The following is a 24,563-nucleotide window of genomic DNA, read 5'->3' as shown; positions in this document are numbered from 1 at the left end:
TTTGTTTCCTTTATATGCACTGAAATACATTGGATCCTAATTGGGTACACGTTCGAGCATTTTCCGTCTATAGTGCCATCCAGTTCTTACGTATTGTATGTTTCTTCATCTGTTGGTAAAATCGACGATTTATCAATATTGTACATGTATACAATTACTTGTTGTATGTTGGTAAAAAGTCTGTTAAAAAGACAAATGATGATACCATTATATTTGCTTAATACCACTGTTTGTTTTGTCCTTAGGTTGCGTGTCCTGCAAAGGTTTAATTTTTAAGTAAACATTTTAGATAAAATCTACAACTTGTAATTTGTATTGACCAAAAATGGTAATGTTCGAAATCGTCTTTCAACCATCCCCTCATCCAACCTCTGGCCATCACTACAATACACACGTTAGTGCATGGTTCAGTGTGTTACTATTATGGTAGTATTTGTGTTTAGTTATTTGCTTTTGTTTCGTGCCAGTCAGCACTTATTTGGTTCTGCCTGTGTGTTTCAGTTAAGGGGGGGTTCACCCTGATTTTTTTGTGAAACTTGGTTTCGAGATAGCAGTTGACCAACAAACTAAGACCGATGACCGAACTTTTGAGGGGGTCCCCGACCCCAACCGCCAAACGGTGCCCGCGGGGCAGCCACGCCCATATTTGGTTCAAATTAGGCCCAATTTAGCCAATTACCCTGAACATGCACAAAACCCAGATTTTATGTGCTCTTCTTGTAGCTAGTGGTCCCCTGAACAAGTATATGAATTTTCATCAAGATTGGGCAAAAAATGACTGAGTTATGAGCCAAAACCATATGACCATATTTGGGCATACGCACCAAATTTGATCGATTTTGGCCCATAAATTGGTCAAATATCAATATTTTTTAATGAAACCAAGTTTATATGAAAGGTAAGCTTATACTACACATTTTCTATGATTATCAGCTCAGTATCTACCTAACTGTGGATTCTGTGTTCAAATAATCACAAAAAATGAACAAAATCGTCCATATCTCAGTTCGCGATATTTGCAAAACTGATTTCGCTCAAAACAATAGAACTCAATAGGGTTTCAATATTTTTACATGAAATTTTCTGAATCAACGTAGAATCGCATTTCGACCTTATCTCTTGTATTGAAATTTTGAGTTAGGCCTTTAAAAAAATTTGGCGGCCAAATTCCAAAATTTGCCAGGCATTTTTCAGAATTTGGCCGCCAAATTTTTTTAAATTGGCGGCCAAATTTACAAAAAATCAGGGTGAACCCCCCCCCCCCCCCCCCCCCCCCCCCCCCTTAACATCTTGTTAAGTAGTTTATTAGTGTAGTTTGTAGTTTATTAGTGTGATTTGTAATACTGTTCACGGTTAAGGAATGAATTATATCTTAACCAGTACCTCAATTACAAATTACGTCTTGCGCCATCCACATCTATTTTGCAAGCTTTTCTCCGATGATCGCTGATCGTTCATGTTATGTTCCTTAATAACACGTACATTGCTGTAAGGTTTACACTTACTGATTTAGATTTAGTTAGTCACTTTAATTGTTAGTGTTACTGACGGTAGGTCAAATGTATGCAATTCATTATAAAATACTTCACGGTTACATTTTAATTGCATAGTTAGTGATCCTGCTATTAACGTGATATTGCTGTAGACTGCCACCAAGTTATTAATCTGACGGGATGAGTAATTAAAGCTTTCAGTTTGATTATCTCTGTTTAGTTTAATTGTTAGATAAACCCGGTCATGTCGCCTGATTCTGGTGCTAATCATCACCTTCCTATTTAGCTGTCATGCTACCAGACTAGTCACAATGGGGGCTGTCGACAGGCCCTTCAAGATAACAATACTGAACCAACAATACAGTTGTAACCACTCTTTATGGGCATGCTAAGCAACTTTACACCTGCGGCTAAAGCGTCAAATTTAAGGAGTAAATCCTACTTATTGGGAGTCACGTGATGCCCATATAAGGAGTCACCGTGCAAGTGTTATACCTTTTCAGAAAAGCAATCTGAGTTAATAAATTAACAATGATACCAGTCACCACTTAGTATAATTCCTTCGGGTAATTATAAACTTACAAGGCCATGCTAACGTGTAGTAATGAGCAGTAGTCGAATTGTTTAATTTAATTCCTACTGGGATGGGCCAAGGAATTAATTGAATTCTTTCGGTTATAAAAAACATGATAATATTCGAGAGTAAAGTAGAAATGATATTCCACACAAAGCATGAAATTGTGCTGTATATGAGTGGTGATTTCGCTCTGAGAATCAGGGTCAGTAGCTCAATTGGTAGAGCAAGAGACGCGAAATCTCGAGGTTCTGGGATCATTCCCCAGTTGTCCCTAGTTTTTCAGAATTAATCATCACATATAGACAGCATGAGAGTAGGCCTGGCCATCTCGAAGTGATAATAATAAAGTACAAACGTGCATTGTAGTTTTGTTTTGTTTCTGATAAATAGCGCATCCTCGAAGACGTTATAATCTTAAACTGAAGTGAACCCTGAGAAACTCAATAAGTCTCTAAAGTAAAGAAAACGTAACTATTAATATTAATATATATATGGTATTTAAGTTAAATGTAAAATAAGAGCTAGAATACACTACAAGTACACTACACACTACACGTACATTGTGTTCTGATGTGTTGACAGACTCGCCTCCACGCTCAGCAACACATTCTATATATACTATATTATATTCTATATATAATAGGCACTCTGGGCTCTAACTCACACTTTTAACTTACACTTCTCTCTTGACTTACTTTTACTTGAACCAGAATATTTTCCTCCTTCACGTACGTTATGTCGTTTGAAACTGTTAAATTAATTAGTGTTATTCAGCTAATTTGAAATTATACATTTTATTTGCGAAAGTTAAATAAATATCTAGTCGTTGTTCTCACATGGTGCCTTATGTCAAATATTGTCGTTACTCTTTAGGCTTTAAGTTTAAACGATCAAAACATTGCTATAAAACCATTTCCAAAAGTTTATATGTAAACGCTTTATTTCAGAGCAATGTACTCGCGGTAGTAGCAGTACTAGTATAGTACTAGTAGTAGTAACAGTAGGGTAGTTATAGTGGTAATACTGATAGTACTACTAGTACTAGTAATACTAATAGTGATAGTATAGTGGTGTTAATAGTGGTAGTACTGGAAGAATGTACTCGCAGTTTGAGCGCCAATATTCAGACTTCCTCCGGAACCACCTCACACGACTACAAGTGCAGAATAACAGGAGCTCTGAGGAAACCCTCCTCTCCCACGTGACCTCTCACTTACACTCCTCAGATACAGCCTTCTCTCCCACTCTCTCTAAGTCTTACAAATCTGACGAGCTAGCTAGAGCACATGTAGGGTTTGCGGAGGTGCTAGCTGAGGAGGGGAATCATCTGCTTGCTTTATCTGAACTTTGTGAAGCTATCAAGAACTCTGCTGCTACTGAGTCACTTGTGTTGATTGTTGCTGTGAGGATTGTCGTGCTCTCAAAGTTGAGCCTCAATTATGAAATGAGGGCAGATCTAAAGCTCTTAAAATCAATCTGTTGTAAGAGGTGCTTCAAATCTATTTTCAATTCGAACTCTAAAGAAGAACAAAATTCAAACGATGAAACCCACTTCAGTCCAATAACACGGAGATTTGACCCAATAGAGCAGTGTCCTCTAACTAAACTGAAAAGGGAAATCCTCCGGGTACTGAACCAGGCCCCAGGTACCAGTACTTCAGTGAACACTGAGGAGAAGTCAGTAAATACCAGTACTGGGGAGAAGTGTCACAACCCTCCGAGACAGTGTACACCACCTGACTTGGTTACACAAACTGTTTTATCAGAGGAATATAACTTTGTAACCAGCAAGTTACAAATAGCGGAGTCAGAGGAGAGAGGAAGATTCGTCGTGGCTAAAGAGGACCTGCATATTGGTAAGAACAAGGTTACCAGGGCAACAAGGTTACTAGGGTACCAGGTGTTTAGGGTCAGAGGAGAGAGGGAGATTCGTCGTGGCTAAAGAGGACCTGCATATTGGTAAGAACAAGGTAACCAGGTTACCAGGGCAACAAGGTTACTAGGTTACCTGATCTGTATGTAAAGATAACGACCTGATGAAGTATTACAGATGACGTGCTGGTAGTGGAAGAGGCGCAGGTGTGGACAAGGTTACCAGGTTACCAGGTTACCAGGGCAACAAGGTTACTAGGGTACCAGGTGTTTAGGGCCGTCAGAGGAGAGACGGAGATTCGTCGTGGTTAACGAGGATTTACATATTGGTAAGAACAAGGTTACCAGGTTACCAGGTTACCAGGTTACCAGGGCAACAAGGTTACTAGGTTACCTGATCTGTATGTAAAGATAACGACCTGATGAAGTATTACAGGTGACGTGCTGGTAGTGGAAGAGGCGCAGGTGTGGACTGTTCTGCCTGGAAAGTGGTCTTCTCACTGTCAGTACTGTCTCAATATTTGCAGGTGCAGTGTCAGTAGAACATGTGTTAACTGTGTTCTATTGTCATAATATCTAGTTATTAAAGATGTGTTTTTTAATAAGAATTTTTAGTCCCCCACAAGTTCCAGTTTCTAAATCTGATATTATTATTATATTTTATATTATCAGATAACTATTATTATTAATAAAACGAATATTTTTTTAAAATAAAACAAATATTTATTTTTACGGCACAATCAAACAATATCAATAATAAATAAATCAGGGGAGGTTTGAAGAGGTTTCAAGTACCGAAGGCCACTGCTTATCTTTAGGATTTGAGAGTGACCTGTGCTTGAAACCCCCTCAACCATCCACTACGTCAATATACTTGTTATATAAATATAGAAAGGTAACACAACTCCTGTCCGACAGCGACATCTGTCCGACTCAGGGTACCAGAAAAAAACGACATCTGTCGCCAAAAACGACTCCTGTCCGACAGCGACATCTGTCCGAAATCGCTAATTCGGCTGTCGGACAGATGTCGCTGTCGGACAGATGTCGCCCAATTTTATCTTAAACTTTTCAAACAATACATAATTATACAGAATTGAATGCTTCTAAATAAACCCAGTTATACAAGGAGAAACCCGATATAGCCCTAAATTCCACCATCCCAGTATGAAACCCAAATTATGTATTGAAAGAGGGGTAACCAAAACACAGTAGTGTGCAGTAAAAAATACCACACCCGCAATAACATTGGGCCCTAGCAAAAAATTAATTAATCAATGAATTAAAACATATAATATGGTACTTATAGAAAATATATCACTCTAAAGGCTCCTTCTCCGAGCTAATGACTCTAAAGTTCCTGATAACATGAACTTTGTCAGGCTCTGCTGTCCTTTTATTGAGTAGCTGGTCGACAACTTTCTTGTAGGCCATCCTGTCTGCAGCTGATCTATCAGGAGTGATGTAAACTGAACTAAACCCGTCTACATGTCTTAGTAGCTTAGTCTTGCTCAAGATGGTACGAGCTTGATCTGAGCTTGACAAAATAAATTTCACTGGCCTGACTCGTTCACTTGTGTCCTTTCCAACTCGTTTACATCTCAAAATTTTCGGTTTTTCGTTGAGATGGTCCAACAAAATACCAGATACCTTAGCATCCAGGTTTTCCTCCGTCTCTGGAAGCCCAAAGATAATCAGACTTTTACTTCGATCATCTTCTAGGGCAACCCTTTTCACTGCAGCTTGGATCTTCTTCGGTGCAAAGGCGTTTTCGCACGTGTTTTTCAACAGAGACGAAAAGGTTTTGATCTCTTTCTGAGCTGCAATTTTCACAGTTCCAATCTCGTCATCCTTCTTCGAAGCTAACTTCTCCTGCAAATCATTGATTTTTGCCATATCTTCTTCTTGCTTAGTGAGTAACTTCTCTTGTAGTTCTATGATTTTGGTCGCATCTGCTATTTTTTCTTTCCTGAACATTCGGTTGTCGCCAGCTGTTTCTGAGGCGGATTGTAACAATGGTCCACAATAATTGTTCAGTATCCAGCACATTGTTTCTAACCATTCTGATAACCTTTCTCTAGGCACACTTCTCTGGTTCAGTTTATCAAATCGCACATCATCGTTGTGTTCAACTCCGATTTTACTTCTAATCTCCTTGAAAATACTGTCCGTCGCCATGTGTATCTGATTCACATATTCCGTAAGGAACTGGCCATTCTCAACCATAGCATCATCTACCATCTCAATATGTTCACTCTGTAGCGGATAAGGCATCGTACACGTTGTACAGAAAATGTACAAACAATGTATACAAATCTACAAAGCCAGAGAGATAATTCAAGGCGCACACAGAACTACTGATAAGAGAGCTACAATTTAGCAACGAATGTAAAAGTGTAAATGTAAAATCATATAGAAAAATATAATAATCTAAAATTACTTATTGGTTTCAGGTTTAGTTAGGTGACATAGGAGAGCCCAGTTGAGTTTTAGTTTAGGTTTAGGTTTTAAATCATAGTTTAAAAGGTTAGCCATGTTTCATGGCAGAGAGAGATATCATGTGTGCAGAGCCGTACCGGATTTAGAATTTGAGATATAATATAAATATAAATTATTATATTTCAGAGCCCCACTGCCATGCCCAAAGTGCCCGGACGTTGTGTTTTGTTCTGTTGACTGCTTATCTACAGATACAGTGCATCAGGTGCGGTCAGGATATTTTCCTAGAGAACTAATCTATATATCCCTGTATTATAGATGTGGATACTGGTGGGGAGGTGAAACACATTTGTTTACTTTAATAGTAAGCACCTGTTCAGCGGGTTGAGGAGGTGAAACACATTTGTTTACATTTTTAGGGTAAGCACCTGTTCAGCGGGTTGAAGAGATGATACACATTTTGTATTATAGAAGGCTTGTAACACTTGTAACGCTTTCTTGTTACCCCCCTTTGAAGGCCCCGAATTATTTTCTGAACGAAAGCTCAAAAATAACCGAGAAATCGACCTTCTTATTAACTCATTTTGATGACTGTTTCTGACCTAAAATTGCACGAAAAATCGATTTAGCTAGGTTTCAGAACCTATAAACACTTCCTTATCCCTCAAAATTGATGTTTTATAGTTGATACGAGCAACAAGCAACATATGTTTTGATCCTTCGGTTCTACAGCTCTTGACCTAGGCAGTTAAGCTGAACCCGACAGATCGAGGCAATCCTCACCTTAACTGATCAAACTGGTACTAACACAATTTTCAGATATAAATGTTCTTTGCGATACGTTTATTGCAGCTTTGCAACTTGAGTGAAGACCAGAGTACGAAAACACACAGCAGGTAAGTAACTCACTTTTGGTGACTGTTCCTCACGAACATTCTGATCCTGCAACATATGAACAGCTAGGGAGATCGTCTCCTTAACAAATCGGACAGGTACTATCACAATTTCCAGAGCACAGCATGATAACAAAGTCAAAAGAAACACAACGAAGGTAGGTTACCAACACCACAATATAACAATTATACTAACAACTGAATTAAATTTATTCTGACGACGGGCAGCCCTGATGTGCTCCGTCATCCTCAACGAGCGACCACTTGTAATAGAGGTGTTATGTCATGTGACACCGATCCGTCCAATCACAAACAGGACGAGTCAGCAGATCGATATCGTGTGTTTACTTTCCTTATCTTTATTTGACCCTCTGTTCACATTGTTATCTCTACCACATCTCGGCTCGGCAAGGTCCGCGTGCAATATCTGCACCGCGGTAAACACGCCATGATTACGTCATGAACTTGAAATAGTGTGATTGTTGTACTTATATAACCGTGCCCATTGCCCACGTACAATACAAACTGTTGGGGGGGGGGGTTTAAGATAAACAACCGATCTTGATAGTGTGTTGGTCGCTCCTCCAACTGACTGTGATGCTAACTGTTCAATCAGGAACGGAACATTAACATTGTTTAGTTATAGCATGTTTCGGTTTAGTTGTCCAATTGCGTATTATTAAAAACATTTACTCTAATATGAGGTCGCGATTGTGAACTGAGTGAGATCCAAATGATGAACTGTGCTTTAAGTTTACACCAACTGGAACCAAAGGAATAATGCATATATCCATGAGTGCTGCTTTGCTTAACTTTGACAGTAAGTGTTTAAAAACAGAATCTAGGACACAACTTCACTGACAAGAACTGTATGTTCCAGGAGGAGGCAGTATACAGGAGGACAAGCATGGTTATACCTGACAGAGTTGAAGTACTAGTTCACCATGGTGCAGTTCATTTTTACCAGGTTAGACACTCAAAATTTCAATTTGTGCTGTGTAATTAGTCATTGCCGTTTTAAATATGTAAACTTGGAATCCTTTTCACAATTGTAATAAGAGTTTGTGTAATTTTAAATGCAGCACTTGCCCTCAAAGTCAATGGAATTCATTTTGTGTGCGGGGTGTTTATTTTAGATGAGATAACACGGAAGTTCAAGTATTGATAAAATAGATAACGGGTAATAGGTGCGCTGTTGAAATGGTTCAGTGGTTTCGGATCATGGGTTAGAGCTTTGCTGTACGCTATTAAAATTTCTATTCGAAATATACTTGTACTGAATGTAACTGGCAGATATTTTAGCTGGTACCGTACATATTCGTATCGTATTTTTGGCCACATTGACGGTCCTTTACATATAGACCCGCAAACTGAAAACGTACTCCATCGTTAACTGGTGCTACTGCAAATAACACTGTTTGTCTGTTTGAATCCATGCTACCATATATGATTTACTGTGTCCGTGCTTAAAAATTAACTGTGCACGTAACGTGCGTGATCCGCGTCCGGTTCGTTCAGTGGACCCCTCTTTAGTTCGTTTACCAGCTGCATTTTATTTCGGATCATGGGTTAGAGCTTTTCTGTACGCTATTAAAATTTCTATTTAAAATCCTGCATGCAGATACTTTGTTACTATATATTGCAAACATTATCACCTGTAGAGCTTGGTGCAACTACAAATCTAACTATTGGTGTTATGATGCTAGTGTTACTAACATTCTGCATATGCTTTCGTCTTTACTGCTTGTGTAGCCAAAGCCATGTCTTAGACGCTAGTTTAAATTTACCTTCGTTCCCTTTTTTGCAGATGTAGTGCTGCTTCGTGTTCAATATATATTTTCAACCGTTAATAGTGGTAAATTTTATTTACTTGTTTAACTTCCCCTTCCCTAAAATTAAATGGAATGAAAATTCTACTTGTACTGAATGTAACTGGCAGATATTTTAGCTGGTACCGTACATATTCGTATCGTATTTTTGGCCACATTGACGGTCCTTTACATTCAGGCCCGCAAACTGAAAACGTACTCTATCGTTAACTGGTGCTACTGCAAATAACACTGCTTGTCTGTTTGAATCCATGCTACCATGATTACTGTGTCCGTGCCTAAAAATTATCTGTGCATAGATCGACGTGAATTTAATTTCCTCTTAGTCTTAGAATCTGAATATGCCGTTTTGGTGCGTAACGTGCGAGACCCCTGTACAATTTGTCAGAAACAGAAGCTACAAGAACCACATGGCTTCAAAGCACGGATTGAAAAACTTGTTCAATTGTGGTGGGTAAATACATAGTCACAATTGTTTTTCCGTGAACATCTTATCGCCGCACATGTATGCTGGTAACAGTGGAAAAAACACCTTATAAAGTTTTGTAACCTTCCCAACAGTTTAAAGTGATCTCGTGATTTTTCAACTCGGACTGAGTGAATCAGGAATCGACGTTTCAAATTCGGACATCCTGTTACAATTCAGCCGCATATCTAATAAAATTTACTGTACACACATTCATTGAGGCTGTTAGTTCTTAATTTAGTAATTTGGAGATTGCTGTCCATGTCGTGTTGTGTTCCTTTGTAAAAACAGCAACATATATATTTTCCAGGAAAATGCGGAGCGTCGTTCAACTGTTCCAGTACATTATCGCGACACAACAGCTACCCATGCAACCAGGACCCTATTCCATGTACTTACAAAGGCTGCCAGTACAAGGGTGACAACCAGTACCTGGTGAGCTATTTTTATTAGTTGAACGGCCGATAAGACTAGTACGGTTTTGCCGTTGATTTTCATATAATGGTGCAGGTTTACGCTTCTCCTGATAGGCACTAACTTTTTCAGTTGAAGCAGCATTTTCAGAAAGTGCACATGAGGGTGGAAGAGGTCAAGTGTCCTCGCTGTTGGGAGCTCTTCAGCAACAGCTACAATCTTGTGAGGTACGTATACTGGGCTGAGCTAAAAAACAATTTGAGTTCCTAGTACGTATGTTAACAATTTGGATAAAATCATTAACCATTTTTAATCATTGAAATCCACTGTCTAACCGACTAAGCAAAACTCACCAAGAATACTGTTTCAGGCACCAGACGTTAACCTGCACATGGGCGTTTCAGTTGAGGCCGCAGTCATCGCAGGAATCGCAGGACCCGTACGACTTCGGAATTGTAGTCCACAGTTCTCCTCCGCCTCGATCCCCCAAAACGGTAAGTTTCTCCTTCTATTACGTGCTGCAGTGATCCCTTAGCACAGGGATTATTAGTACTTTGTTTAAGTTCATGAGTGCAAAAAACATTGTTCAATTAAAGATTGTCAGGTATATTTAAACATTCAGGTTGACACAATAGAAGAGATGCCCTCTTCTGTCGACAGGATCCGAATAGAGGTCGATGACCATATGGACTTCGAAGACAGCAACGTAAGTTTGACTCCGCCATTGTATTCTAATCCAAATTTAGAAATATGTACAGAAAGACTGAACTTAGTACTTAGTAAAATGTAATGATGGCACAAAACTTGCTAAATTAAAGTATGTGTGTAATCTTCTTCAGGAAATCTGTATATCACATTATTCAAATATGTCATCCAGGTTGCTACGATAGAGAAGCGGTTGTTAGGCGGGGTTGAGCTGCAGTCTGGGAATCTCCTGACGCTTGGTCCGAGGCAACTGCTCAATGACGTCATCGTCTCTGGGTGGCTGCAAGTCCTGGTCGCCCAGTATGAGAACTCTTCCGAGTCCTTCCATGTACCGGTGCAGGGGCCACTCCTTTACTTGCATATGAAGGATTTAACGCAGACAGAGGTAATTTTGATCATTCACTTACAATGATTTGTGCAATCCTAGGGTGTACCGTACTATATTAATATACTGTACTAAACACTGTATTAGCACACTTAACGGCTTAGTGGCTTTAACGGCTTAGTGGCTCAGTTGGTTAATCCGGGCCTGGTATTGCTTGAGGTACCAGGTTCGATTCCCGACTCTGTCACTAGCCGTGGGGTGAGCGTCGTCGACGCTCAGCTAAGGATCCTGAGTGGTCTATGCAGCCCCCCGGTCCACTCAGCCAAATACTCGAGAAATCGGGTGTGAGGGTTAAATGAGGAGCTGCCCATTGCAGCAAAGTCTCGGGCGAAGAAAGTATGGTACACACTACCTTAACCGTCACTGGCCTAATGTATAATTGAATCCTTCGGCTTCCTGTAATTGGCTGGTTACACACTTGTGTAACAATGTGGCTGTTGGAATGTCCGAAGTAAAATAAGAGTTGAGATAAAAAAAAATAATGTGGCGTTCTCTACCAGAGCTATTTACCTGCAATACGTACTGTAATATGTTTTTGACAGGTGAACAACGACGCGTGGTGCCAAAGGGTAGCTCACACACTACTCTGTGGGCTCACCCTGCTAATCCCAGTCTGTGACGCCGGACATTGGCTCCTGATAGCCATCACCACTTCCTCCATGAGGATTTACGACAGTTTGACGTCTTATGGACAGCAGTCATACACAAGACTCAGGAGGGCTTTCAGCATGCTCACACATGGCCGTAAGTCAAATTTGTATTATTAAAAATTTAATGTTTTAAGCAGGGCCCGGTATGGTAAGAGAATATGACTTAAAATGATTTAATTTTTGGTAACTGCAACTGGGAGTAAATATAATATTGTAGAATGGGTGCAGTGTGAATATTCCGTGAAGTATCTGGAAGAAAATAACAGTATGCGTAAAATGTTTTAAAAAGTTAACATATTCAGCACTGCTGGAGGTTCAGAAGATCCCCGTCCCCCAACAGACAAACAGAGTGGACTGCGGTGTATACATGCTTCTGTTTGCCGAGCGACTCATGCAGGTATGGTATTTTTTTAAATTGACATTGGCAGAGAGTAATGCGGAAATATACGTGCTCCGCATAAAATTGTATGGTGTGCATATGTAAGTTTTGCAATGATTCACATTACGGTACAACCTTGATGTACGTTTCTGTGGACTACATTTGTACAAAAGTTTTTCCCCTATCCATTCTCCATCACATGTAAGTTAAACCCGGAACGTTTATTAAGCTGAAGGTTCACGTAAAACTGAATTTAGTCTTCACCCAGGATATGAACATGGACTTGGAAACGTCTATCAATCTGCGCGCACATCTCAGAGTGCGCATCGAAGAGCAGGTTGAAGATTGGAGGAAAATGATGATAACTCTGATCAACAGTGTGCTGTAGCGGACTTCTCCGGAGGGAGTAAACAATTCTATGACGACATGGACTCCATAATCCCTAACTTTGGATTGAAACTTGTGCTGTCAGAGGAGCCGGCGCCCGAAACTGTCCCATTGATCAAGTGGGCACGTATACTTGTGTACAATCTGCTACAGAAAGGTATGGTGATTTGTATATTGAACTGCATGTAATTAATATATACATGAAATCATCAAGTCATGTAAGACCGAACGTGTAATGTCGAGTACATTTGTAAATTGTTAAAATTACTCACTTAAGGAAACAGCTTCAAACAGAATATTCTGTTGTATTCCAAACATTTCTAATTTGTGCAGGGCAAACGGTCGACAGTGCACGTGAGTCTTTACGTGAGATTCAGCTTCCCGACGGGGACATAGTACAGCTGGCAGAGGACACTACAGGCCAGTTCTCAAACATACTGTACTGTGCGGTGAAAAAGTTCAGGCTGACAAGCACAAAGTTCCATCAGGTGCTGACTCTCCTGTCTGGTAGATCTAAACCCGGAAAAAAGTCAGAAAAGGGTAAATATGAAGGATCTTCTCAATGCTGTGCATAAGTGAAATGTTTTCAAGGATCTTTTCATTACTTATGAAGAGTGGTCGACTTCACAATTTTCCCCAATAACCGATATAACATCATGATGACCAATTTCCAGTTAAAACAAGAGAGGAAAGGATGACTGACCTGTTCTACGCTGCTGACCGTCTCGAGGGTCACTCTGCTCTAGAGTGGGGCACTACTCACGAGGACGAGGCTAGAAGGGAGTTTGTAGCTTTAACGGGTCTGCAGGTCAGAACAGGTTGTAACTTGTAAACTGTTTGCGAAACTGCATACCTATCACAGTGCCACAAACATGCAGAACTTTCCAAACAATCACTGCTACATCTCATAACATATTATACTAGGCTTCTACCGGTATATGACCTTATGAATTATTTCATAGTAACTTTTCCTAACTGTGGCACAATGTAAGGTAACTGAGACAGGGATATTTCTGGATAAGGAAACTTCCTGCCTTGGTGCATCACCTGACGGGTTAGTCGGACAGGATGGAACATTAGAGATTAAATGTATTTTCTCTCTAAAAGACAAGTCTGTGGCCGAATGGGTGAGAAAGTGTCAGGCTCAGACAACGAAGGTTAGGAACGTGCCCAGCATGCCGTATCTGCGAGCTGGACCGGATTCGGTTGAATTTAACTCCAACCACACCTACTATGACCAGATACAGGGACAGCTGCATTTTACTGGTTTGTATTTTCAGGTTTTCAGATTGTAGAGTTAGAATAGCAAATAATTTGGGGTGGGCGACAATTGCCCAGTGTAATTACATAGGGGTCAATTGTCGCGGTACCATATGCATAATTTGTCACCATGGCAAAATCTCAAAATTTAGAACATCACATATTTGCTCAACAGTCCCTCAATGTCCTCAGGAAGGAAGGTGTGCTATTTCTTCCCCTGGACACCAAAAAAACCATATTTCTACATCACAGTCCAGAAGGACCACTCCTACGTTCATAAGATTGTGCAACTCCAGACATTCTACTTCAATGAATTCATACCCCACATCCTCAAGCAAGGTGAGCGGCACTAATTTTGACCTGTACATTAAATTTGTTCCCGTACCATACGGCAGTGCATGCAAATTACACAAGAGTTTCTCTGAACCACCACTTAGTCCCATATCAGGCAGCTAATTGAAACCTCTTTCAGCCGAGCACGATCTTGCAGAGCCATGCGTATCGGACTCCGATGACGAATAATATTTGCACCAGACTCTGCACCAGCCACGGACTTTAATACTTTAATTTGTGAACATTTGGTGGGGGGAGGGGGGTTGAGAGAGCTGTCTCAAACGTCAGACCAATTTCCGTACAAACGACGACTGCTTGAGGAGCACATTCCTTTTAGTGCCATTCTAATTTCAACGAGGCCTGCACGACATCAACTTTTTAACTGATATATTGTAATCCCGGCCACAGTTTACCTGTGCACACAATCGCTTTGCGCAAAACATACAAGGAAGGGTGATATTTCTAATATAATATATGTACAGTTGCCACTGGTCACATCGTTTGGTGAGGATATCACATAGCACTATAATTGTAAAAGACACAAATTGCATTAACTAACTTTCATTCCTAACTGATCTTTTAAAGTTCAACTAAACCAAGTTTGTTATATTTAGAACATATGTCACTGTGGAAGGTGTTTGAAGGGACTAGGTACTGTGGAGGTGTGTGTGAACACAGTCTCAGAAGATACAAGAGAATAAGAGACAACAGAGATAAGTTAGTGGAACTGGGTTTGATGACAGTAGATGCACCACTGGAAGGTTACCGGACTGAAGAATGGGAGGACCACACCACAGCTTACTCACAATGTAGGTCTAATCTATACTAATAATCCCAATAAATGTGTTTGTGTTTATGTGTGTGTCTGACGCAGCCAATAAGAATATTCTCTGGAAGTCGGTGAGTGGTAAAGAGTGCAAGTGTGCAAGGTTTTAAAAATCTTATTCAGGTATCTTAACCATTAGCTCACAATTCAGATGAGATGTTGCTGAATCGGTATGAAGATGGATTAATAAAACTGGAGGAATTTGTTAAGGCTGATCCCAGATACCCCTCTGACAGTGATACGGACAGTGCTCCTGAAACGAGGAACAAGAATGTAAATGGTGAATCGGATTTTGCAGAATGTACAGACGAACAAAAAGTTAACCAGTACTCTGTTAACGAAGAAGCTGAAACTCCTGAAGTAGAAGATCTAGAGATGTTCCTACACTCAGAACTTGAGTCTGTACCAGCATTAAAAGATCTATTTGTCAACAAGAATCTAACCTCTCATCTCAGAGATGGTCCTGTAGATGTGTGTAAACTGATCGCAGAAAACCCTGAGTTAACACATGAAATATGTGAGGCTGACATAGGCTATCTTATGCCGGATGAGGAGTTCTATAAAATTACTTGTGAGACTTATCCTGGTGGCTGGGAGAAATTCGTGGAGGACATGTTAGTAACACTGTCTACTTATATAATCTTACTGGATAACTTAACACTTTACCATAATCATGTTTTGGAGCTTTAACTTGTGTTCCTTATTTGCATAAATATTTGTCAGAGTCCAAATTCTATTTAAATTTTGAACTTAGCAATGTGTTATGATATGTTCAATGGGTACTACTTTTCAGGGAGAACGGAGAGTCCTCTGATGAGGAGATCGAGAGAATTGAGCTGCCCCCTGATCTCTACAATGAACTTATATCAGACAGGAGCAAGGATGTACCTGACGATGATGAGGAACGGTTTAAGTTTGGTAGAATAAACAAGGATCAAACAGATACTTGTCTTGATCGAGCACTTGAGTTGTATGATAACTATCATAACATGACGCATGAGGAGTGAGTTTTGATACTTTGATGTCCTAGTTCGTATTAAAAGTTTTCTTTAAACATACTGTAATGGCTTCATTTAACCGATAATTTGCAGCATATGTTCCGCAATTGTAGTTGATCGCGTGGTGCTAACTGTACTTTTAGGATTGCTAACATGCTAATTTTTTATCTCGCAGGTATAAAAAAAAGGTGAAGAATGTTCTCAAAGACAGGGATAGAATTATTGTTCTAGATGATGATGGCGACAATACCATAGAAAGTACTAACAAAAGTAACATACCACAAACCAAAGAGTGTGTCAGAAAACCTGAATCTGATGACAACTTACCTTCTTGTAGCGGTGTACACCACGATCTAGAACATGGTGAGAACAATCTCTAGAGTCTAGTAACATTGAAGGAAAAAGGAGTCGGTAATGGTCAGATCATTGATATAGTTATCGCAATTTTAAACCTTTGTGCACGAGGCCGTGCGATATTACTAGATAGTTCCTTACTTTATTTAAATACAGGTCAACAATATCATTGCACTGCAACCGGTTGTTTGAAGCTGTTTAAGACGCAGCTAGAGCTGGAGAGACACAAATGTGGGACGACTCAAGGAGTATCAAGAAAGGGGAAAGAGAAAGGACACAAGTGTGACACGTGCGGGAACATGTTTGGTTGGAGGAGTGATCTAACAAGACACATTAGAACAGTACACGATGAAGTAGCGAGACTCGCCTGTCCTTACTGCCAATATAGGACTGATCATCAGCACCACCTCACCCGTCATATTCTAACACACACGGGGGATAAGCAGTACAAGTGTACACATTGTGACTATACTACTGTTCAGAAAAATACCCTCACTACTCACATCTACCATAACCACACGAACAAGACACACAATTGTCAGTATCATGCGTGCGGTGTTAAGACATCCTCTGAACAGGAACTGTATGATCATATCAGTTCAGAGCATGCACTGCTACAATACAGATGTGATGTGTGTCCTATGTCTTTCAACAAACCTGATGTTCTTAAGAAACACAAGCTAACACATGGCGATGATGAGTTCAAGTGTAGGTATTGTGGGAGACGGTTTGTACGGGCAGACACACTTAAAGAGCATATTCTGATGCACACCAGAGAGAGAGCACACAAGTGTGATGTGTGTGGTAAGCGGTTTACTAGAAACAGTAATCTCACAGTGCATATGAGAGTTCACACAGGAGCAAAACCGTACTCCTGTACTCACTGTGGTATGGAATTTAATGTCAGTAATGCAAAAAACAGACATGAAAGTAGCTGTAAATATAAATAACATTATGATATAATATTGCTTGTCTCAAACTTTATTCGAATACATTTGCTGAATAAGGAAAGTGTAGATGCCGACTAATTTTTAAATTTGCCGAACTGCCCAGTCATATCAATTGTAACAGCTTTGATACAGAACCGCTGCTCCTCGATCTAATTATATGCACATTGCACGTGCAGCACTTCTACGTCAACTTGTTGCAAGTTTTATATACTAACTTTTACATTAACAAGATTATGAAATGTTCAATTCCTGGATGTACTACGTTTGGGAGACGAAGGATACCAAAAAGAGCCCTTGAATCGGTCAAGCTAACATACCCCGCGTTAGTTGATTGCTCATAACAGTTTTCATATTCGTACATTCTTGGACCCTTGTAGTTACACCTGCAATCATCATAAATACCATTATATAGAACACAACTCAAACTGTAACCTCTTTCAGGGCATGGATTACTAGTGACTCGAGAGTATGCGACACCCACCAACAGCGGTATAAGAACTCTCTTCTGGAGGGAATCAGATTCGCCACCATAAAGAATTCTGCGCGAATGGTTTGTGCTCTTTGTCATCGTAATTGAGTCAAACTGTTGTACCCGATTTTAGAACTATCCCAGACTCCTACATTTCATTACTATTCTAAAATCAATGTCATGACTTCGACAAATCACTAAGTGTTCAACTGGTCCACAATCATTACTCCTCACGTCATCTTAGGTAAAGTTGTCCCAATCGTTACCGCATTTGAAATATTTACCCAGGTTCACCAATACACTGGATTACCTAATGGAGAGGTATTTCTTGCCTTGCTGAAGTTCCTCCGGTCTTATCGCACCCAAACCTCCCTCACCTACGCCGTTACTGGCAACAAACATTCGACCCTCCTGTACGAGGACCAACTGCTCATCACGTTGAAGAAACTGCGAGTTAATCTTCCTGATGATATTTTAGCTGTCGATTTTCAGGTAAGATTTTTAGTAGCAACAGCGGTAGTTTGGGTAACAACAGTTGACCTTTCAAATGTTGATTTTTGACTTCTCACATTTTCAAAAAAGAGTTAGAAATAGATGCAGCTGTTCTAGGGACGGCTTTAAAACTTTTTTCCTAGTATATTGCAACGAAGCTAAATGCAGGTAAATTCAGGTATCGAGATCACAGATAACATCGATATGGAGGTCCTGGCTGGATATCATGGTCAACAAATTCAAGACCCTGGTTGGCGACAATCTACCGTCACTAGCGAAGTGCCAGAAAGCCATGCCCGCATGCTTCGCTTCCCACCCCAACACTAGGATAGTGATTGACTGTACCGAGGTATGATTTGAGTCCATTACCAGAACCGAATGAGCAGCTACAACTTTAGAGCTCAGAAAAAATTATGAAAGTCACAGCAGATAAGTTGACGCAATATTTCGCTTTGAACGTGACCAGTGAATTGGTGTTCTTACAGCAGTACAATTACGGCGGGGTGCGAATTGTGATGTTCAAAATTTCATTTTGTTATTGCAGCTGTAGCAATTGAAAATTCCTACAATCCACAGGTCCAAATTGAAGCTCCGTCCAACATTGAGTCGGGCGCCAGATGTTACAGCCATTATAAGTGTAAGTTCAGTCGATCATACCTTTCAATAATGCTGAACCTGCAACGTAAATTACAGATCTTCTGCTATCGTACCTCATACAATTTCCCCTGCATAATCGTTCTGTTCCATCTCCAGCTACGCACACAGCTAAGTTACTGATTGGAATTGCACCCAGTGGGGTAATCACATATGTCAGCCGCTGTTACCCTGGTGGCACAACCGACAAGGAAATTGTAGTGGATAGTGACATACTGCAGAAGCTGACTGTTGGTGACAACGTGATGGCTGACAAGGGGTTCCTCATTCATGACATTTTGCCCGAAGGTTAGTTCCAACCGTGCTACATTCGAAATATGAGATTTTTCTGAACGGGCCCCTATAACACTAACAGTTAAAACCAACTTAAATCGTAGTATTTATATTTTGTATGCTGATTGCGAATCACCCAAATGATGCTCCTCTTGCGAGATAACGTGCTATGACCTATGGTTTCTAATTTCTCGTTAAGGTTTCAGCATACGCTTAAGTTAGAAATCGGGTTTGTGTTAGGGTTAGGATCATTCTGGGTGGTTAAGGTTTCAGAGCCAGCTAGAAAACGTGTTGAAACGTCACGTAACAGTCTAGTTGTGTGTAGAGTGATTAATCATCGTCCGGTTAGTTAAGAATAAGCGGAATAAAAAGCGAATTAAATTTCAGGAGTTACACTAAACATCCCAGCGGGGATGTGGGGCAAGACTCAGTTCACGCCGGAAGAAGTAGAAGCCAGCAGGAAAGTCAGCATCGCCCGCATCCACGTGGAACGCTCGATTGGCTATCTGAAGCGGTACAAGATTTTGGGAAACAAAGTTGTGGCGAAGATGTTGCCTTATCTGAGCGACATCGCATTCGTGTGTGCCCAACTGGTCAATTTGAACCCTGTTTTTTTAAGGGAGGTCGACAACGATTTTTTAAAAATGACCAGGGCTACTTGAATAAATAAAAAATTATGTTATTATTCTGTTCCTGACTGGACGATAAGCACCACAGTCAGTTGGAGGTATATTTTATTTAAACCTGCTAATTGCAGGTATATTTTATTTAAACCTGCTAATTGCAGGTATATTTTATTTAAACCTGCTAACATTTCTTGTCAGAGAATTCGTGTCCTAGTTTTTATTGTCAAACACTTACCGTCCAAGTTAAGTTAGGGAGCACTCATGGGTATATGCATTATTCCTTTGGTTCCAGTTGGTGTAAACTTAAAGCACAGTTCATCATTTGGATCTCACTCAGTTCACAATCGCGACCTCATATTAGAGTAAATGTTTTTAATAATACGCAATTGGACAACTAAACCGAAACATGCTATAACTAAACAATGTTAATGTTCCGTTCCTGATTGAACAGTTAGCATCACAGTCAGTTGGAGGAGCGACCAACACACTATCAAGATCGGTTGTTTATCTTAAACCCCCCCCCCCCCCCCCCAACAGTTTGTATTGTACGTGGGCAATGGGCACGGTTATATAAGTACAACAATCACACTATTTCAAGTTCATGACGTAATCATGGCGTGTTTACCGCGGTGCAGATATTGCACGCGGACCTTGCCGAGCCGAGATGTGGTAGAGATAACAATGTGAACAGAGGGTCAAATAAAGATAAGGAAAGTAAACACACGATATCGATCTGCTGACTCGTCCTGTTTGTGATTGGACGGATCGGTGTCACATGACATAACACCTCTATTACAAGTGGTCGCTCGTTGAGGATGACGGAGCACATCAGGGCTGCCCGTCGTCAGAATAAATTTAATTCAGTTGTTAGTATAATTGTTATATTGTGGTGTTGGTAACCTACCTTCGTTGTGTTTCTTTTGACTTTGTTATCATGCTGTGCTCTGGAAATTGTGATAGTACCTGTCCGATTTGTTAAGGAGACGATCTCCCTAGCTGTTCATATGTTGCAGGATCAGAATGTTCGTGAGGAACAGTCACCAAAAGTGAGTTACTTACCTGCTGTGTGTTTTCGTACTCTGGTCTTCACTCAAGTTGCAAAGCTGCAATAAACGTATCGCAAAGAACATTTATATCTGAAAATTGTGTTAGTACCAGTTTGATCAGTTAAGGTGAGGATTGCCTCGATCTGTCGGGTTCAGCTTAACTGCCTAGGTCAAGAGCTGTAGAACCGAAGGATCAAAACATATGTTGCTTGTTGCTCGTATCAACTATAAAACATCAATTTTGAGGGATAAGGAAGTGTTTATAGGTTCTGAAACCTAGCTAAATCGATTTTTCGTGCAATTTTAGGTCAGAAACAGTCATCAAAATGAGTTAATAAGAAGGTCGATTTCTCGGTTATTTTTGAGCTTTCGTTCAGAAAATAATTCGGGGCCTTCAAAGGGGGGTAACAAGAAAGCGTTACAAGTGTTACAAGCCTTCTATAATACAAAATGTGTATCATCTCTTCAACCCGCTGAACAGGTGCTTACCCTAAAAATGTAAACAAATGTGTTTCACCTCCTCAACCCGCTGAACAGGTGCTTACTATTAAAGTAAACAAATGTGTTTCACCTCCCCACCAGTATCCACATCTATAACTCTCATAGTTTCTATAGGATTAGATGTAAGCAACATCATAATATACCCAGAAACAATGAATTTCCCCTGTTAACAGATGGAGTGCGGTTATTTACCTGAACTACAGTCTCTCCCTAAAATGGTATACCTCGCCTTCAGGACCATACTTAAATACCGCAGAGATATAGTACACTATTCTCGAAAAAAGGTTTGTTGTTTTCTCCGGGAAGTGCTCCTCAATCAGTTATTATCCCTTTTTCTTTCGCTTTCTCTATAAATTTCACCCTCGCTTTTTCTTCTTACCAATTACCAAAACAACCAGGTAGAATAATATAAGTATGGCCCACAATTCTTCTAACAAAGTTCCACTCCAGGACACTTCAGTAGAGTTCACCCAGCTGATGAGCCTGATAACAAACTTCCAGTCCCGGTCCCCAGTAGACATTACCAAGCGAGCAACCCTCGCACTATTCCTCTCCAACATACTCCGCAATACTCTCGCTGTATTCTCAACCTGCAACAAGTACTCCTTCATAAACCGTCCTGACCTGGCAGCTGAGTTATGTTCCCGTGTCTCTGTAGGTGATGTTGATATCTGTATGGGTGGGTGTGTAAAAGGGAGACTAGAACTGGAGAGTATCTACAATACTACTCAGATTGTTCTGCTGAAGTGCCTTCAGAGTTACCCTTGCAACGCTCACGAGATATCAGAACTGCAGATAACAAAACAATTCAGGTTAATTTAGATATATGGTAATTGAGGGTAGAGAGGGTAATTCATGCTAAATTTTAAAGTAGTGAAACTTTGAATAACTCTAAACCTCTTATCTGACATGTTTTAGGTATTCAGCAAATGCAGATATCGGAGCCGGAGCATTTCCCTTTCTGAGTTTGCTGAACCATTCCTGTAACCCTAATGTCGTCCGACACTCTGTAGGGTAACGGCTTTCTTATCTACTTTTCAAACTGCTATCAAACTATGATATTTTACACATACAAAGCAATACGATGCAACTTCCTTTAGTTTAGAAATTGCTGTATGTAAATTTAGTATGTAAATTTATAGTGACTTCTTTTTATTTTTAAATAAGCTATGAGTATGAATTATGATAAAATACTCATGATTCAAAATTCTAAGAATGCTATATCCTATTCCTATCCTTTATTTACAACCCTGCTAAAAATGGCGAGGTTTCAATTCCATTTGCATGCTGAAATTGACCACGCCAGAGGGTCGGTTTTTGATCGATTTTCATATTTTGTTTTTCTGTGTCCCCGTTACCGGGGGGATTTCGTCAAGTTTAAAATATAATATAGATAACCAATAATAACTAAGATAACCAAATTTACTAACATAGAGTCACCCACGCTTTTTATCGCCAGCTCCTATAACATAACTATTGGTTCAGGAGGGGAACAATACTGCGAGCACTACGGAAGATAGCAGCAGGAGAGGAACTGTTGGATAACTACGGTTACCACTACGCTACACACGCAGTCCCAGAACGAAGGAGAGCTCTGAGGAGCCAGTACTTGTTTACCTGTGGGTGTGGACCGTGCTCTGATAGGAAGAACTGGCCTACTTTCGAGGATGTGCAAAGAAGTGTCACTGTCAGGTTAGTGGAGTGTCACTGTCAGGTTAGTAGAGGAGTGTCACTGTCAGGTTAGTGGAGTGTCACTGTCAGGTTAGTAGAGGAGTGTCACTGTCAGGTTATTAGTGTTACTGTCAGGTTATTAGTGTCACTGTCAGGTTAGTGTCACTGTCAGGTTAGTAGAACCTTTAAAAAGGTGGTATTTGGTAAATTTAGCCAACGAACCTGGGTATATATGAAATATAGAGTGAATTTAAAATTTAAATCGATCGGGGAAAGTTCAAACGAAAGGAAAAGTCAAACTCAAGGGGAAAGTGGTTAATGACATTAAACTTACAGGTGCTGTAGATGTAATTCTCCGTTACTAAAGAAGAGACCGACTTGTGGCACGTGCGGTAAAAATGCTTCAAAAGCGCTACAAAAGATGGACAGAGTGGCCATTGAAGCAAGCAAATTTATCCAAACATTCATATCTGATAGTGATCCTAGTAATTCGTCAATTATTTTTGAGGTTAGTACTTTTTTAGTGTTCAACGATAGGTGAAAGCCGTTACAAACATCATTTTGTGACAACTCGATTATTCGAAGTAACTGTATTTTACTTTGTGTTCACAGATACGATCATGACACATGACATTTTGTTTCAGTTCCTAAAACTGTGTGAAATCCACGCGGAGCTGCCATTTCGTTTATACAACGAGTGTCAAGAAGTGATCAAGCAAGTGTGGAACTTACAATCTAACTCTAAAACACTGCTTACCTGAAATAAGTGTCAAGAAGTGATCAAGCTAGTGTGGAACTTACAATCTAACTCTAAAACACTGCTTACCTGAAATAAGTGTCAAGAAGTGATCAAGCTAGTGTGGAACTTACAATCTAATTCTATAAGTAAAACACTGTTTACATGATATATGAAATAATGAACGGTTTTAATCGTCTCTAAAGAGTTAACACTTGCAGTTTTATATTTGACCGGATAGTAGCGGTGCAGTATTTATTTGAATTGGATCTTGTTTTTGAGTTGCAAAGGAGCTCGTACCGTGATTATTATAAATAATTCAACTGTTATTCATTGGTGTACTTTGAAGTTTAGAGGAGAACATTTTGAAATCCCTTTTACATATTGGTAAAAAATATATGTTGGCTTGACTTTGAGTTGTAAAACCAAAGTTAATTTATAGATAAAGTCGATACTTGAATCCGCTCCAACATCCCAGTTCCACTGTATATTCAATATTAGTGATTAGGGTTGGGGTCAGTGTACAAGGTTAAAGTTTCGAATAATAATTCAGGGCCACTTTGCACTTAAAACAAGTTTTTATTTATCACGTCGAGTGTAAAGTAATAAAAAGTATCGAGCTAGGAGACAGAGTGTAGAGTGATTTAGGATTTAGCACGGTCGGATAAATCTTGTATCACGTCGTGACCCCCCATGCACGGTCGTTTCACTATAGTCCTGACGGTACAGGGGGAGCCGCTCACTCGGGTCATACAACGTATGACAAGATAAATCTTGTCATACGTTGTATGACCCGCCGCGCACGAAGTGCGCGGCTCCCCCTGTATCGTCAGAACGATAAAGTGAAACGACCGTGGGGGTCGCAACGTGATACAAGATAAATCA

The 24,563-nt window shown here is 40.1% G+C and overlaps 1 protein-coding gene across 1 annotated transcript; it reads left to right on the top strand.

The window, feature by feature from the left end:
* Positions 1-3,010: 3,010 nt before the first annotated feature.
* Positions 3,011-23,998, top strand: LOC134813978 (SET and MYND domain-containing protein 4-like). The gene is made up of 9 exons (XM_063821936.1): positions 3,011-3,926; positions 4,379-4,469; positions 6,568-6,646; positions 21,445-21,555; positions 21,722-22,083; positions 22,190-22,285; positions 22,757-22,963; positions 23,279-23,450; positions 23,587-23,998. Exons 1-9 carry the CDS (start codon positions 3,167-3,169, stop codon positions 23,701-23,703), a joined length of 1,995 nt encoding a protein of 664 aa, XP_063678006.1. The 5' UTR covers positions 3,011-3,166; the 3' UTR covers positions 23,704-23,998.
* The last annotated feature ends 565 nt before the right edge of the window (positions 23,999-24,563 follow it).

The sequence above is a fragment of the Bolinopsis microptera genome, chromosome 4 (genome assembly GCF_026151205.1).
Source record: "Bolinopsis microptera isolate Bmic1 chromosome 4, MBARI_Bmic_1.0, whole genome shotgun sequence".
Lineage (NCBI taxonomy): Eukaryota > Metazoa > Ctenophora > Tentaculata > Lobata > Bolinopsidae > Bolinopsis > Bolinopsis microptera.
The sequence above is the reverse complement of the archived record's forward strand: the minus strand, read 5'-3'. Positions and strand labels throughout refer to the sequence as shown.